Below are 16,095 nucleotides of genomic sequence, written 5' to 3'. Positions count from 1 at the left end.
TGAGGTCCCAGCAGCAGAAGTGAAAATCCAGCCTCTTGCTCTGAAAACTTTGAGTGGAACGAGCTGAAAACTCAAGTTCCTGTTGAGCTGGGGACAACTGGCCCAATCACTTCATCTGGGAACAGCAATCACTTGAGGAAGCAAATTGCTTCTATTGCACCTCAACACAGACAAGTGCAAGACTCCTGGTGGCAATTAAAGGGGGCTGAAGCTTCACACCTTGACTTCCCTGTGAAAGTATGTTGCCTTTACACAATTACTTGCAATGGGTATGTGAATGCTAACAAAATCCTTATAATACCAGTCTTTGTCACCTGCTCCTTTAGGGATCAAAACTTGTCTCTGTAATTCATCAAGGAACAAGCATCGGTATTGCGAAGTCAGGGTGTGGTGTGTATTCAGTGAACAAATAAATCCCAGTATCTGTAGTACTAAGCTGTACAATAATGGAGGACTTAGAGTGCTGGGCTAATGGCTAGACTCGATCATCTCAAGGGTATTTTCCAGCCTAAATTTGGTGTGTGTTTATGGGTGACACATTCACACCTGTTTCTGGCATCCTGTCAGATACAGGACTCACACCTAAGTTCATCAGTTTGAAATTGCTAAACAAGGAACTAGATATGCATTTTGTAATTGAGAAACTACTTGCAAGAGAAAGGGAAATGGCAGCTTAGCTATGTGCAGGTAGTAGTAGTAGCTGGACAAAAGGATTCTCTGCAAGTAACAGTCCCTGTCTGTTACTTGCACAGAGTATCTACATTGTCTATCTAGCAGGAGAAAACTCACTGCTAATTTTCCCCTTCCTTTCCTCAGAAAACCATGAGGAAGTAGATGCAGACCACAGGAAAGCTCTGTGCTTCTCCACAAGTTTTCTAAAACCCAAGGAGGTGAACAGCAGACACATAATTAGCTGAGGGTGAGTGTTTAACAGACGTTATAGTCTGTGTAATTTAGAAATAAGATTAATTTCTTACCTGGCTTGTTTGAGGCTGCAGGAGGTGAAGTCAAATCCAAGACTTAAAAGGGAAGGAACAAGAAAGCAGGGAGAGGTAGCTGCCAGCTGCCATCCCATCAGCACCACAAACGGTGAATACTGACAAGTCTATATCAGTATTGTTGGAGTAAACACCTTTAGGAAAAGATGACAAGCTTGTATATCTTTAGACATGAGGGACGTTGTACAGGTTTCAGCAATAGATATGGATAGTCTGAAGCCTTGAGAGGCAAAAGGTTGGAAATTAATAGCAGACTTTCTATTAAGAACACAAATGTAAGGAATCTAAAGGAATAAAAAATTCTTGTTAAGAAAACTACACCCACTGTACATGCTATAGGAAATAAAAGACAGGAGGATTTCTGTCCAAATTTTATTTTATTTTTTTTTATAACACCTGCTTCAATGAAAGATTGAAACAGTCAAACTAAAACAGACATTATATGCTCATACCATTTACAATATTTACAGAATGTACATTTTTCTTTTTTGCTCAGCAGGTAATTATAGCCACTCGGAAAAAAGTGCAAGTGAAAAGAATCACTGGTGTAAAAAGTTAAACTTCCCTGTTGATAATGTTGCAATGCTTGAACTAAGAGAAATAGCCAGTGTGATAAATTCTCTTTATAGTAACCAAGCATAGATGTCACATCACAGTGATGGATCCTGCTCAGCCGTATTTACACCAAGCTTAAACCAGAAGGAAGCTATTACTCTATCTAGAAAATTGATGAGTGAGTTCACAGGGGATACCATCTTCATTTTAACATTGAAAAGCAGAATTGCAGTGTTGAATTTTCTATTGTGCACATAAATACCAATTAATTTCAAATCCTCTGTTGTATTAAATACTAAAATATATTTTAACTTCCTTATTGTACATGCTATAAAATTACACTAAAAATTTCAAGTTTCTGAAGTAGCAATTACCCTTTTACATATATATTCTCTATATACTTTTTAAATATTTTGATTTTTTTTGAATACCCAGTATAAAGCTATACTAGCTCCAGTATGGCTGTGTTTTATCATAACATCTACCAGAGTCCCATACATAACCAAAGCCTCATCTAAAAGCTAGTTCTGAAGATATTCTACTTTAGTTTCCCTCTCATTTTCTCTTCCCTTCTTTCCAAAGGTAGCTGTGCTACCTTTTAACTTCAGGTTATGCTCTATCTGGAGTGAGGGCTGAACTTCAGCCCCTCCAACTAATACGTCAAGTCACAGAGCCACTGATGGACAAGCAGCAGGTGATGTTTTTCACCTCTTGGAGTGTTCCTTCAATACAGGCACAACAATCTCCAGGTCAGACGTAATTTAACTCTGTCAGTACTTGACATCAACAGGACTTAGTTTAGACATGGATTTTGCTGACTTCACAAGGGTTTGCCTTTCCATATAAAAGCTGTACAAGCCCAAGAGCAAAACAGAGTGCACAGTGGTCTCAGCTACATGGTGTTCAACAAAAAGCAGCTTGAATTTTGCAGATAGATCTTATCACCCACCCAAGCGATTTTCTCCATGTTTGTATCCTCAAGTAGCACCAACCATTTAAATTTTAATCTTTAGTATATATACATACATCTTTTAATAATTTATATACACACACATAGATGTTGCATCGGTACATGGAGAAACTTATTTACAGTTAGTTGGAAAAATGCAATTGTATTAATTTACAGTATATGAAAACAGCATTTGTGCTTTCTGTTTGTACAGCAGTAATTTTCATCGCTTTCAAAAAAGTTCATATTTTTATTTGCCTCAAGACATGTTACATGATGAAAAAAGTTGTAAAACAACTAGGATTGAGAATAATAGAGCATTAATTCTCCTCATATACCCCACTAATCCTACAGAATAGCTGCTTTCTATAAAAATTCTCCATTCAAACCCCTCTGTGGTTACCCAAGTTTGCCTGAAGGTCTTCTTAGTAAATAATAACACACAGCAGAAGAACCACACATCCTATCTTGCACTGTGCACATTCATGAGATAAAAGTTTCTGCCTTCACTGAGTAACACACTGGTACACACCACTTAAACCTCACGTTTTACTCAGGACCTCAAAGTGCTTTTTAAAAGAAGGAAATATCCCGATTCTACACAGCATTTAAGAGGCACAAGGAATAAGGCTTGAATTACTCTCTTCAGACACTGACCTCACCATGGAAACTAGGGACTTATGCTTCAGATTCTCCCTGATCTGTTTATTGAGCTGAAGAATTGTGTTTTCTCAGGTAATCTCTACTCCTGGAGGTATACACTTGTTTGTTATCTATAAGGTTAACAACAACAAAAAAGCAGCCACACAGCCCGAACTGCCCAACTGTATTTCAATGCCCATCTTATTTCCATAAATGTACTTTTCTCCTGAAAGCATGAAATGGCTTCATAAGAAAGCTGTTAAATTAAAAACACAGCTAGGTTCAATCTTCATAACAATTAAGTAAATACAAGCAGTCTGATACAGCAGGCTCTAAGCACTTCTTTGATCAGGCTAACAAGTGTTTTCTGGTCAATAGTAATTTCAGTATCAGCCTATATAGAAATTACTGCCTCCCTGATGTGTTTACACTTCGGTAACTATTTGAGATCAAAAAGGTATTTCTAAGATATACAGCTTCAAATAATTCATTAAAAACTTACAGTGAATTTCATTATTTTTTTCTTAAATAGAGTCAGGCTGGGTGCTGAACAAAGACTGCTGCCATCCACCTCAGGAAGTAAATACACAGCCTGTGTACCATTACTTTGTAAGCATTTGAATTATTCTAGGAGTAAGAGATTTTACTGTCCCAGTAGGAAGTCATAGCATTCACATTGATTTCAGGAAACATTCACCTTTTTCAGAACACAGACTACTCTTCCTTTAGCCATTATTTATGTGCACTTCTGCAACATTTTTCAACAGGTTTCTTGTAGATGGAGTTTTCTTCTAGTCCTCTGTTTTGACAAACTACCCTCTTAGAGATGGCTGCAAGATCCCTTTTTCAACGAGGTGAGATTTCAGGGTTTTATATACACTTAATTGTTGTTCAGGCTGAAGTATTAACAGCTGTTTTAGTAATTTGCTGGGATTTGGACCCCTGTTAATGAAAAAAATAAAATTTTTTAGTGACCACAGCTCTAAAGACTCTTTTAGATTTCTTCTTTCTTCCCAAACAATGCCTTCCCTTTCTTGATGGTGCCAAATTATGGATTTCTCCCAGTCTGTCTCCTCACAATGCACAGGCCAGCATTACTAGGAAAGCATACTCTTAGCTCAATATAAGCAGAAACTAAAAAGCATTTCTATTTTCTGTCAAATGGGGATATTAAGAAGGCATATGACAAGTAAGATTCCTTGATTCATCCTTTATCACTGCAATTACTGTTTTTTAACAGATCTTCATTTTGTATCTGTTGCCTGCCAGATAAGCTATGTACTACTGAACTAAAAGGGAAATTGGCCAAGTCAGTAAAGAAAACTGCAAATTAAAACAAGGTTTTCTAAATATCAGCCTCATTTTTAGCTAGCCACTTACTTACAATCTACTTCCAAAATGAACCAAATATAAGGCAAAGAATCTCTTGCTAATTAGGTATCTAATAATTATTTAGCCATATGCATTTACAAAACTAAGGGCATGTCTTGATTCAGTTCCTTGAACCACCCCAGTCTCAGAAGCTAAAATGTCTGTTGTAAGAGAATTGCGATTCCCATGATTTCTTCTTGAAAGCTGGTGTGGTTCAGGAAAGATGAGCATTATTTTAGGGAGTTGTCTCCTTTCTTTAGCTATAGCATTTTCATCTTAAACAGAAAATCCCAAGCCAAGCAACTGAGAAATATTGAAACTCATGGGAAGAGCTGCAGTCTCACAAACTATAGGCTCTTCAGGAACCACACAGGGAAAGCAGATGCTGAACAACCCTCCTGCCTGAAACCCCATACTACACCTTTCTGTAATCAGTAAATTCCAGTAAAACTTCTAATAGGTTGTTACACAAAACTTTCTGATATTTCAGGTACACAGAAATGTACCTTCAACATTCTGTTACCTTCAACAGCAGTCACAGAAACATTGAAGCCAACACAAATCCTAGGCAGGGACATTGTTTTCTTAATAGTCCTGTATTTGAAGTGATTGGATAAATCCTATTTAGCATCCTGCAATCTCTGCTATGCTAACATAACTCCTCTGTATTCTTTATGGCAGCTCCTGTGCATGCTTCAGTAGTTAATATTGTAAAAAGTACATACCTTATGAAACTGGTGATATAGACATGAACAAAGGTGGCCATCAAGTACTGACAATCAAAGCGATCCATTATCCCACCATGCCCAGGGATTGTGTCTGCAAAATCCTTTTGGGTGTGAAGGACAAGAAGGGGAAAGAAGAAAAAAAAAAACAAAGATGGTCAGTGGTTCCCAGGAAACAGGATGTTATCACTTGGCAGCAGCACATTAGGGCTGCAAGGAAGCCATGGTTTCACTTCATGGAGCCAAAAGTTGGCAAGAGGCTCCTTTGCTGAAGGAGTTTTTAACTGCAAAGGTGAGCCAAAGGGTGAGATGAGAAAGAAGAGAAGCAGTAATTTGTCCACAGTATTGCACAAGAAGACAGCAGTAAGTCAGGTGCAGGTGTGCCAGTACTGAGAACACTTGTGTGCCTATATACACTTCATTTTATGGCAGACCTCTTAAGCTGCTGGCTGCTGTTCCTTGCCTCTGCAGAACCTAGTTCTCCTCTAATACTTTTTTTGCTTTACCTTCTACCACGGACCATAAAATGTGTAAACAATATACATTTATCTAACAGAATCAAAAAACACTGTGAAAAAATGATCACTTCTTAAAAAAAATATATTTCTGACGCAAACAAAGCTCCATACACTACCTTTGTGTTACCTATCTTGTCTATATAACAGCTTTATCAATCAAAATACCTTCAGACATCCTTGCTGTCAGCCACATGGGGTGACAAGTTAAACTCATCCTGCCCAGTGCAGGGCAGGCATGGAGTGCACTGACTTCAGCAGCAATTCCACAATATCTCAGACTTCCCAACAGTCCTTAAGACCCCATCACTTTGGGGCCCAGAAGTTTTAAAAATAATCTAATTTTTTATGTTCTACTTTAAGAATAAGTGCTGCTTTTCAGCAGCATTTTTTTTCATCCCAAACTCCTTCAAACAGTCTTTTGCTGCGTGGCCCTATAGGTACGAGAGTGATGTGGCCAGCAAAGTGCTGGTCAAGCTGCTGGGACCAGCATGAGAAAGAGGGGTAAGTACAAGCACATGTACAGGAGCTCAGCACAGAGATGTTTACACACTTCTGTACAAAGCACATGCCAGGTAACAACAGGATAAGAATTACAGCAGTCCTACCAAGACATAAAGAAGGTCAGGAGAAATTTGGGGCTGCCCTCTCGCCATACTCCTGCTGCCATTTCATACCAGCCAAGGACAGCATTGCCACAAGCAACAGTGCACACCTTGCACTAAACAGGGGCTAGCAGGTCACATAATTTGCCAATACGCACAAGACAGCAGTGTATTGGCAAAGACAGCCAAACATCTCCTGCTTTGGTGAGCCTGACACACCAGCATCCGCCTGTGACACCTGTACCACTGGTAAAAACCAGCCAGCCAAAATCTGAAGGGTAAGCCACTGTCAGCACTTCTGAAACATCTACAGATTGCCTTTCGTGTCAAGTATAATATCTCACATCTTGCTTGTCTAAGCCACTTCTGAAATGATTTGGAAGAGTAATTATTGACCAAACTATGTAACCAAATTATTCTTAAGATTTCCAGCATTGAAGTCACATGCTGACTATGCAAAGTTTTAAGAGTATCACCCACACAGATCTGATAAAACCAAGTCCTGCCTCTGATACTAAAAAACAGCTAAAACATTGTTGCAACTTAGTAGAAACACAACTACAATGAAGGATTTCAAACACCCCTAAATCCACCAATTTATCTAATCCAAAGAGAAAACCAAAACAAAATTTAGAGGCTTACAGGATTCATTACATACCTTGATTTTGAAAGCTCTTTTAAATCCACTGGCAAAGAATCCCCCAAATGGCCCAATTAACGAGGCAAATGTTGACAGCGCAAAGCTGTGCATCTGAAATGGGTACATATTCACTGTTTCCTACACAAAAAATAATTAACACTGTGTTTCAATATGTTCAATTGTAGGCATTTTTAGCTTACATATTTCAAGGGTTAGAGAGTACATTACATGTAACTATTGCTGGTAGAACTTCTTCACTCAGCGTGGAAGTAATGGCACTAATACACAGGGGGCTGAGTGGTGAAGAGAATAAAACTCCTATCCTAACAGCAGTTACACAGTAGCTGAAAAGAGAATTAAGTTCTACAGCTTCTACAGTTTTTACATCAGCTTGCCACTAATTCAGGCCATAACAAGCCTTTGTTCACTTCCCACAAAAATTTCAAAGGTTGCTCCTCAAAAATAAGTCTGCAAAATGCTTAAGTGGCATCCATGTGCATCACAAAGAGAACGCAGGCTGCAAGAACACAGCCACGTTCCCTCGGGTCACTCCAGCAGTGATTCTGAGTGTGTGACCACATCCTTCATATGAGCAACAGAGAGCCTTATGGTATTGAATCAGTTCTTCACCCCAAGCTTTACCAGCATACCCTTCTAAAATGGTTTGGGAACCCTTTTAAGCTGGGAAGCATGATTTCAATTTAAACCAAAGCCTGGGTTTTTTTCCTTACCCATCCCAACACAGCCTGAAGCAATGGTGGCACAGAGTATTTCTTTATTTGGAAGAGCTCTGAAGGTTCACACTCTGTCACAAATCTGTTAGTTTCACTGTTGTATTCCACAGGGCAGACAAAGTACTGATGTTGAGCCAAAAAATAGGAAAACTGAAAAGCAAAACAAACAAGAACTCTTGAATTAGACATTTGTTATTACACTCAAAAATCATGCTTTAATGAATGGCTTTATCACCACTAGCTCAGGGTAATAAAAATCTTTCTAATAAGGGACATAGAATGGAAAAACATCAGCCTGCTTAAACTAGAGAATGCCTCAACAAGGCAGATGTTCAATGAGTTTAGTGATGATTTCCCAAATTGTTTTCCATCTCTCAGATTTGTATCTACTCTATCTTCTGCATTAGAAAATCCAAAAGTGTAATCCACTCATAATTTTTTGTAGTTCACCGGTCCATTAAAACTTGAGTATCTCTTCTACTAAGCTTGGCTATTATGAGTTTTACTGACCTTGGTGACAAATTATTTATCCTGGTACTATCACCTGTGCTTGTCATTAGATTCCAGGAGAAATGTCATTATAAAGCATGCAACACAGAAGGACTACTTCACAAAGCATAAACAATGCTATTGATAAAATTCAATTCCAAAATAGGGATGCAAGTAATAGATAAAACTATTCCAGATACTGGAACAGAAACAGCAAAAAAAGGTCAATATAATCTATTCAGGAGAGGGTTAACCTTGCCTATCCTTTCCAGCCAGTTATGAATTGGCAGAATTCTGTAGGCAAAAAACCACCCTAACTGTGAGGCTTTCAGGAATCTGAGGTAAATTTAGTGATGAATTTGGTTATTTCACATCAAAATACAAAGACTGAATCTATACAAGGAAATTCCCATGCCTTGAAATGTTCAGGTTAGTCAGATGGGCTCTGAACAATCTAGGGTAGTGGAAGGAGTTCTTGTCCATGGCAGGGGGTTTGTAATGAGATGATCTTAAAGGCTGTCCTTCCAAACACAACTGTTCTTTGGTTCTAGGGATGTCCTGTGGTTACTTACAATAAATCCAAATACAACAGTGGAAAAGAAACCTCCAATGAACCCTTCCCAGGTCTTCTTGGGAGAGAGCTAGGCACAAAAGAGATAATGTTAGTCCATCGGTAAAATCACTGCACCCTTTTTTACTCTATTTCTTGATCTTGTTTGTGAAAATTAAGCTCCTACTTTGTTTTTTAAAGGTTTGTGTGAAATACTGAATGTCAGCAGCTGCAGCCACCGAATGTGATAAATAGAAGAGTATGGCCATGACCCATCCCAGGCAAGGTAGGGAAAAGCCACACTTTGGTTGGTGCCACTGGCCAGTTTGAGGGAAAGGAGAGCTTCCATCCCCTCTGCTGCTGCTGGCCTCTGGCTGCATCTGACCCAGATTAAGCAGCTGAAGTCACTTCAAGCAGAAGGCTGGGAGACCTGCACAAACACACCTCAGCTCAGTTGGAGAGCTCTACAAGCAAGTGCCCATTTAGATAGTGCCAGGAACCTGGGTGTGACACAACCACTGCTGGGAATGCTTCTCAGGAGATACCAGCTTTCTGCAGACAGACTGGGTAACTAATACAGAAAATAACCAGAGAGACCAGTGTGCCAAGTTGTCACCAAATTCTATCACATTTTCAATTTAAGAGCATTTTAGTATCAGAACCAACAAAATCCCCAAAAGTTAACATGGCAACATCATGAAAAGAATTTATGGCTTTCTGTGGGGTCTTGCATATTCTACCAGAATAGGAAGATTAATGCTTGAGCCCTTCTCGGTCAACAAGAGAAGCAGATATATATGACCTAGTGGCTTATTTCAAATTACAGTTTCTGTGCACTAAGTATGCAGCCAAACCTGCATCTGAAATCCAAAAACAATGCAACTATAAATGATGATGCAATAGGCTCAAACTGCATTATCCTGTAATGCCAATATCACATTAATCCCACTTTCCCATATACAAACTTTCAGGAACAGCATAGTCAGTTTCAGCTTCTTTAGCAAAGATGTGAATCATGCAGTGCAGAGTAAAGTATTTTTTTCCATTAACATGTTTTTGAACAAGTAACAAAATTGCTATAAATTGTAAAAGCTTGTTAGTGAGGAAGTGCCTAAGCACCTACCTTAATTAATGGAGTTCTGCCAAAGAAGAATCCAAAAATATAAGCAGTAATGTCATTGCAGATAACACTTGAAATTGGAACCAGAAACCTAGAGAAAGACATTAAAAGATTCACAAAGAAAAACTGCCTGAACCTAAACATAGGACAAAAATTGAAAGGGTAGAATTTCTTTATGGGAACTTTTTCTGCAGTATTTAGAAGGAATTATGTTCCAAAATGTGTTTGCCTTGTTCCCCCATGAGCACCACACTTAGCTATACTGGTTTTAGTCTTCAGCCAAACTATATCATAACAGATTCATGTTAGTTCAAGTTAAAGTGTTATTTTGGTGCATGAGCTTAAAACATGAACAGGCTGGCTTTTTCCTATCAAGTTTAAAGACTAGTACCATAGGTAAGAAGAAATCAAGATACATAAACATGTTAATGTTCTTGGTAACATAAAAACAAGCAAATTACTTCAAAAATTTAAATGACAGCTAAATTAAAAAAAAAAAAAAAATGTTTTCCTTATACTTTTCCCCCCTCTTTTCAGTTTGGAGAGGCTTTTTAAGTGTTCTTTGCATGCAGAGTGCATCTGAAGTTGTTATTCAAGTCTATTAGGCTCTCTTTTTTTCCTCCTTTTCAAAGCAGGAATGTATTAATAAGTCTAAATAAGACTAAAATCAGATTTTTTGATCATCTGCCAAATTGTCTAGCAAGAGCAGAAATAAGAAATAGTAGGCTGGCAAAGCAACTAGGTTCAGTTTTTGATAAATAAACATAATCACTACAAAAAGAATTTGTATATAGAAACTTTTTTCAAAGACCTTGGGCTTTCTAAATCTAAGTATGCCTTGTCTGCAATAATCTCTCCAGATGTACATATATCAGGAAGAGGAGAACATACAGCATTATGTCCTTGGAAGAACACAAAACATCTTCCATGTGCTTCTTCCTTCTTTCTCAACTTGAAATTAATTCTGTCCCTGAAGAAGTAGAGGGGTAGGAAAACACACCCTCTCTCTGAGGAGTGGCTTTACATAATCAAGTTTAACTGCATTGCCAAAATTTAATGTATCACTGAAAATGGGACACAAAGATTGCCCAACCACAACCAAGATTAAAACTCTTAAAATATTTTAAGTATTCTGAATTTATTTGGACAAGACAGGCTGCAGGGAACGTGGCCAGATTGGGGATTTCAAATTAAATGGTCTAACTTCAATAGCTCTGAGCAACCCAAAGCTCCCAAGTAATTGCAAAAGAATTGCTGGATATTCATCTATTCAGCAAAATGATGTGGAAACTATTTGACCTAGCATGCAATCGATCCTATTCCCTCTGTAAGCAAATGAAGTGGTTGTTCTAAACTATCAGACTTGTGTCTGTCAGTCTAGATAAAGAGGTTTCTGCTTCCTCTCTTGCACGCTTTACCTCATCACTCCCAATTCCCAAAAATCTGATCTCCTTTCTATTAGACATTAATGCGTCTATAATTTGTGCTGCTTTAACTGTTCCCACAATTATTCCCTAACCAGATCTACACAAATGAACCAACCTTTCAGTGCAATAGAGGTACAAATCAGTTTATCACTGTCCCCTTACCAGATCATGCCTTCAAAGAGATTTTGGATGACAAGATGAGATTGAGTTACAGTGATCAGCAAAGTGACATGAGTCCATGCGAACTGTTAACAATGCAACAACACAACAGTTAGTGAAAACACCGACCCGTACACCTCCATAAATCCTGGCACATCTGAGGAGCTCCCCGAGAAGACCAGTTCAAGTGATAATGCAAGAGATGTGTGCATACAGTATATCACAAGTGAGCTGGCTTTCTCAAGCAAGTTCTGAAACTTCAGCAGGTCTCTTCATCACTTACCTCCACCCAGAATTTTTTAACCTGCAGTTTTAACATCTGATTTAATAAGACATACACCTCCATCATGAAAGCAGCAAAGAAGTTTAAGCAATGTGATATTCTGTATATACATATAACTGACATGTTAGAACTGTAACAATAAAATGGCAATGAACTACTCATGAAAGAGTCATGTTACACAGATGTGGATCTTTCTCAGAATACTCTTATGAAACATGAAAATTCCCAGGATACACAAAAATAAAGTGCTTGTTTTTAAGGGCATGGTGATTTAGTCCAGTACTACTGTTTGCACTTGGTGCTCAATCTGTAGAGCCAGTGTACAATAAAGTGGTTTCCAAGTAGGTTATGAGTAAAGATTCTGCAATAGATTTTGTTTTCCAGGCACTTTTAAATCAAGAACTGGTAGTTTTCACATGATACACCAAAGTTAAGCACTCTAAGTGTCCGGGCTATTTATACTCAAAATGTCCTACTTCTTTAATTCTCTAATCACATGTGTTTACCTATGGCAGCCAGACTCTACTTCCATATAAGACTACTCAAGAAGCCTTAAAGTGGGGGAGGGAGGGCACAAGAAATGACAAAAGGTTTCTGAAAACTTTACCTGCTGGTTAATTAACGCAGCTCTGCGGCAAAGTTTTTAGTATTTGTCCAGTGACATTGGAACACCACCTACTCTACTAGAATCATGGAACAGTTTGGTTGGAAAGGACCTTAAAGATCACACAGGTCCAGCTCCCTCACCACAGGCAGGGACACCTTTCACTAGACCAGGTTGCTCAGGGCCCCATCCAGCCTGGCTTTGGACACTTCAGGGATGGGATAGACTCTCCTTTTCTTCCTAAGCACTGTGTGGCCACACAGTATAGGTGGCTTTGCTCTGTTTTGTTGCAATTCCTGGCTAGTCACATTTTAGTGTTTTCTGAGCAGACACCAAGTCATGTGACTGACACTACACAATTTCACTTTCTTTCCAGAAAGGGAAAAAGGAAAAAAATCATGGCAAGTTACTATATTTAGGTTGTGCCAATCTGAAGATGAGAAGGGTTTTTTTTGCAGATTAGAAGATAAAGACTATACCTCCTAGAAGAGCTGCATCTCGCTGTCAGGTAAGCTTTCCTACAAACAGGGTACATTATTTTGAGTAAAAGATTTTTTTACATGTTATTATAAGGCTTAATTAAGTCCTAGTCTAGAAGTGGGGATCCTCAGTGGTAAATGTTAGAGCCTGAGGCACAGGCTACCTAAAGCAGTGCAGGAACAGCAGGGTTAACCACATTCCCAAAGCTTTAGGAAATCTTTAAACTGTGCAATGCCTGATTACTAAAGTTCTTTCAAGACAGGAGCTGTACTGCACTGCTGTTTCCTTGTGATTTCTAATCACTCTTATATAGAAGTGGGGTATTGTCAGTGGGGTGTTTTGGGTGTTTTATTTGCTTTGGTTTTAACCTCTAATATTACTGAATAAGTTTTCAAAGTATATGATACACATAAAAAAAAAGTTCAAGCTGTTGCTTAGCTACTATGCTGATTATTAGGTGGGTATGAGAGATGAGAATTCTGTTTTCTTTTAATACATCAATGATCTATTGAGACACTGCAGAGCAGAAGACCAGAACAGCTGTGAAGTGTCACAGAATAAATATTCCACGCAGGGGTTAAGATCAAGTTTCCCTCATGGTACTTCAGTGGAGCCTCTAGAAAGCAACACTTGAGTCACAAGAACCACTTTCCACACAATGCTGAACTGTTTGGCTTCAGACCTGGCAGGGGGTTGCATGCCCCTTCTCCAGCAACCTCTTTCATATCAGCCTATCACTAAGGGAAACATATCATGTTGGACATGCACAAGGCCTCACCAAGGACAGCTTGTACTCACTGAGAGGCCACATCCTGGGATATAGTAATAATAATAATAACTATCACCATCATCATCCAGAAGGTGAACAGATACAGTCCAGCATGATTTGATTTCATGTTACTCTCAATTTAAGCACATTTTCCACACCCCTCTTCTGAACTATTTTATGAGCATATGGGTATGACTGTTTCTAGTGACATTCATGATATGAATGACCACAGAAAATTGGATAATACATACCATGTAAAACTGCAGACGATAATGTTTCTTCACTAAACTCAAAACAAACATGCAGAATCCTGTAAAATAAAGAAAGTGTGGTTTGTACCACCTCACATTTAATGACACTGAATTTAATTTAATGACACTGTGATATACCAGTAATTATCTTCCTTTGAAGCAGTTTTTAATCCCTCTGCTGCTACAAGTGTTGGCCTATATTCAGTTAAAAGTACATATAGAGTTATTCTCATACAGGATTATGACTTAGTTAAGACAGATTTAGCTAACATCAGTAAAGAATATCAACAGTAAACCAATAGTAAGGAACATCCATCTAAGTACATACAAGGTCCCATTTTGGACATCAGTTTTTAGCAAAGGAAATCATCACTTTTAAAAACCACTCAAGAGCCAGGTCAACAAATTAGTTTTGAATAATTAACAGAAATAAATGAAAGGAAAAGACCAGATTTCCCCTTTCCCCCAGACAGGCACATGGCTGCATGCAATGCAAGTGTGAGGCACAGCTGACCAAAAAGAATTTTCTGGGTGGCTAATTGAGCACCTCTTCCCTCCTATGGCAACTTCCTGCACCAACAAGGGGCCAGAGGGCCTCAAAAGACTCTGAAACTGGGGGATAGCCCCTAAGTGACCCCACAACCCCAATGTCCAGGGGCTTTGCTATGCTCTGCCTCCTTCTTTTGCTCATGCTTGGCTTGTGTCACGTCTCCCCTCACCAGCTCACAAGGCTGTTTTAGCCTTGTGAGGCTCACAAGGCTAATTTAAGTTAGTTTCCCCAAGCCAAAGTCAGGTGCAAAAGGTCAAGTTCTGCAAAGCTAGTTTCAAGTTTGTGATCTAAGCACTGAGCAGAATTTTTATTTAGGACAAAAACAAACAAACAAAACAATAGAAAAACTTTCCGATCGTCACAAAGATCAGATTTCTTACACTTCAGAAGTATTTGCAGCACAGTAGGCTCCTGTCCCTTAATCCAATCTGAGTCTTCAGCTGATTTAATTTTATGCTAAACTGCATTGCTGAAAAAAACATTTACGTGTTCACAACGCTATACCGCACAAGAATGCCAACTTGTGTCTCTTCCTTCTAGAAAAAAGGCTTTTAAATTTTTTTTATTTGGACATGGAGGAAATTTTTCCATGAGGTAAGTATCTGAATATCTTGCAGACAAAATTAAGACTCAGGCATTTTGACTAATCAGTTAAAAATATATGTTAGTAAAACCTATTACTGGAGACCTAGGAGAACATTTGCACAGTGAAGAATCAACCCAGTACAGCAATTACACACAGAAGTTATCTCTACAGTCTGCCAAAATAGCACCAGGTCTTCAGCAATCCAAATTAATGCTTGCCAACCTCTTTTGAGCACTATTATCTCAACTCTCTCAAGATCATCTCCTTATTTAGGATGCTTTCTTCTTCTCAGTGAATGCAAAATTTGTACTCATCTTTTCACAGGAAAAATGTAACTGCAAACACCTAATTTCCTCAAGCATTAAGAGGAAAAAGAAACTGGAAGTGCATAAAGATGGGGAGCAGTTAAATATATTTTTAATTAAATAAGAAAAAGCAGCACAAAGTTCTTTCATTTTTGTGATTTCCTGCACTTACCTGTTAAATAGAGTGCAAAAGATATAAACCTGTGGTAACGAATGAGGAATTGGAGCTGTTCTCTTCTTTGCACAAATGTAGCAAAGTAATCGGCTACAGTCTCTCCATAAAAGAAGTAGTTCACACACAGCAAAAAGTACCTGCAATATGCAACAGCTAACAGTTATTTTATTAAAACAATATATATTAAATGCAATTCTTAAAAACAAAACAAACACTGATTTATTTATAACAAGTTAAAAAAATAAGTAATAAAAGGCCAACTTATTTGTCCAAGCTCACAGGGGGAACACAACTAGAAAATTCTGTATTAGAGACTGATGTCAGGTTTTATGTCTGCACATGACCCACAAAGCTGTCATTCCACCACAACAGGAGAGCAAGATGATTTCAATTTCACATCCTGGCTTATTGATATTTTAGCTTGCTACTCACCAGCTGAGAGATCTAAACCATGGTAAATCATACGAGTGGTAGACTCTGTAACCAATAGTAATGATTTCATGATAACACTTCACTTGGATGCTTAAGACCTAAAATAAGAGAAGTAAAAAACTCTGTAAATATGCTGCAGTTGTTTCTTACAGGCAGTAAAGAGTACTTCAGCCTGAATTAA

General features: G+C 38.4%; 1 protein-coding gene across 2 annotated transcripts in view; it reads right to left on the bottom strand.

The window, feature by feature from the left end:
- Positions 1–1,356: 1,356 nt before the first annotated feature.
- CDS1 (CDP-diacylglycerol synthase 1) overlaps positions 1,357–16,095 on the bottom strand; it is a 29,294-nt gene continuing 14,555 nt past the window's right edge. The window contains exons 4-13 of one of the 2 annotated variants that reach the window (XM_033513780.1): positions 15,915–16,012; positions 15,480–15,619; positions 13,867–13,925; positions 11,483–11,565; positions 9,897–9,984; positions 8,796–8,864; positions 7,732–7,884; positions 7,019–7,138; positions 5,241–5,344; positions 1,357–4,086 (exon numbers count right to left, since the gene is read on the bottom strand). In XM_033513780.1, the coding sequence (XP_033369671.1) occupies positions 3,957–4,086; positions 5,241–5,344; positions 7,019–7,138; positions 7,732–7,884; positions 8,796–8,864; positions 9,897–9,984; positions 11,483–11,565; positions 13,867–13,925; positions 15,480–15,619; positions 15,915–16,012 (1,044 nt within the window). In that variant the 3' untranslated portion in view covers positions 1,357–3,956. The remainder of the gene's footprint in view (positions 4,087–5,240; positions 5,345–7,018; positions 7,139–7,731; positions 7,885–8,795; positions 8,865–9,896; positions 9,985–11,482; positions 11,566–13,866; positions 13,926–15,479; positions 15,620–15,914; positions 16,013–16,095) is intronic. The other variant, XM_033513781.1, reaches the window with a different exon arrangement.

This window comes from Parus major, chromosome 4, assembly GCF_001522545.3.
Source record: "Parus major isolate Abel chromosome 4, Parus_major1.1, whole genome shotgun sequence".
NCBI lineage: Eukaryota > Metazoa > Chordata > Aves > Passeriformes > Paridae > Parus > Parus major.
This window is presented reverse-complemented; position numbering and strand designations above follow the sequence as displayed.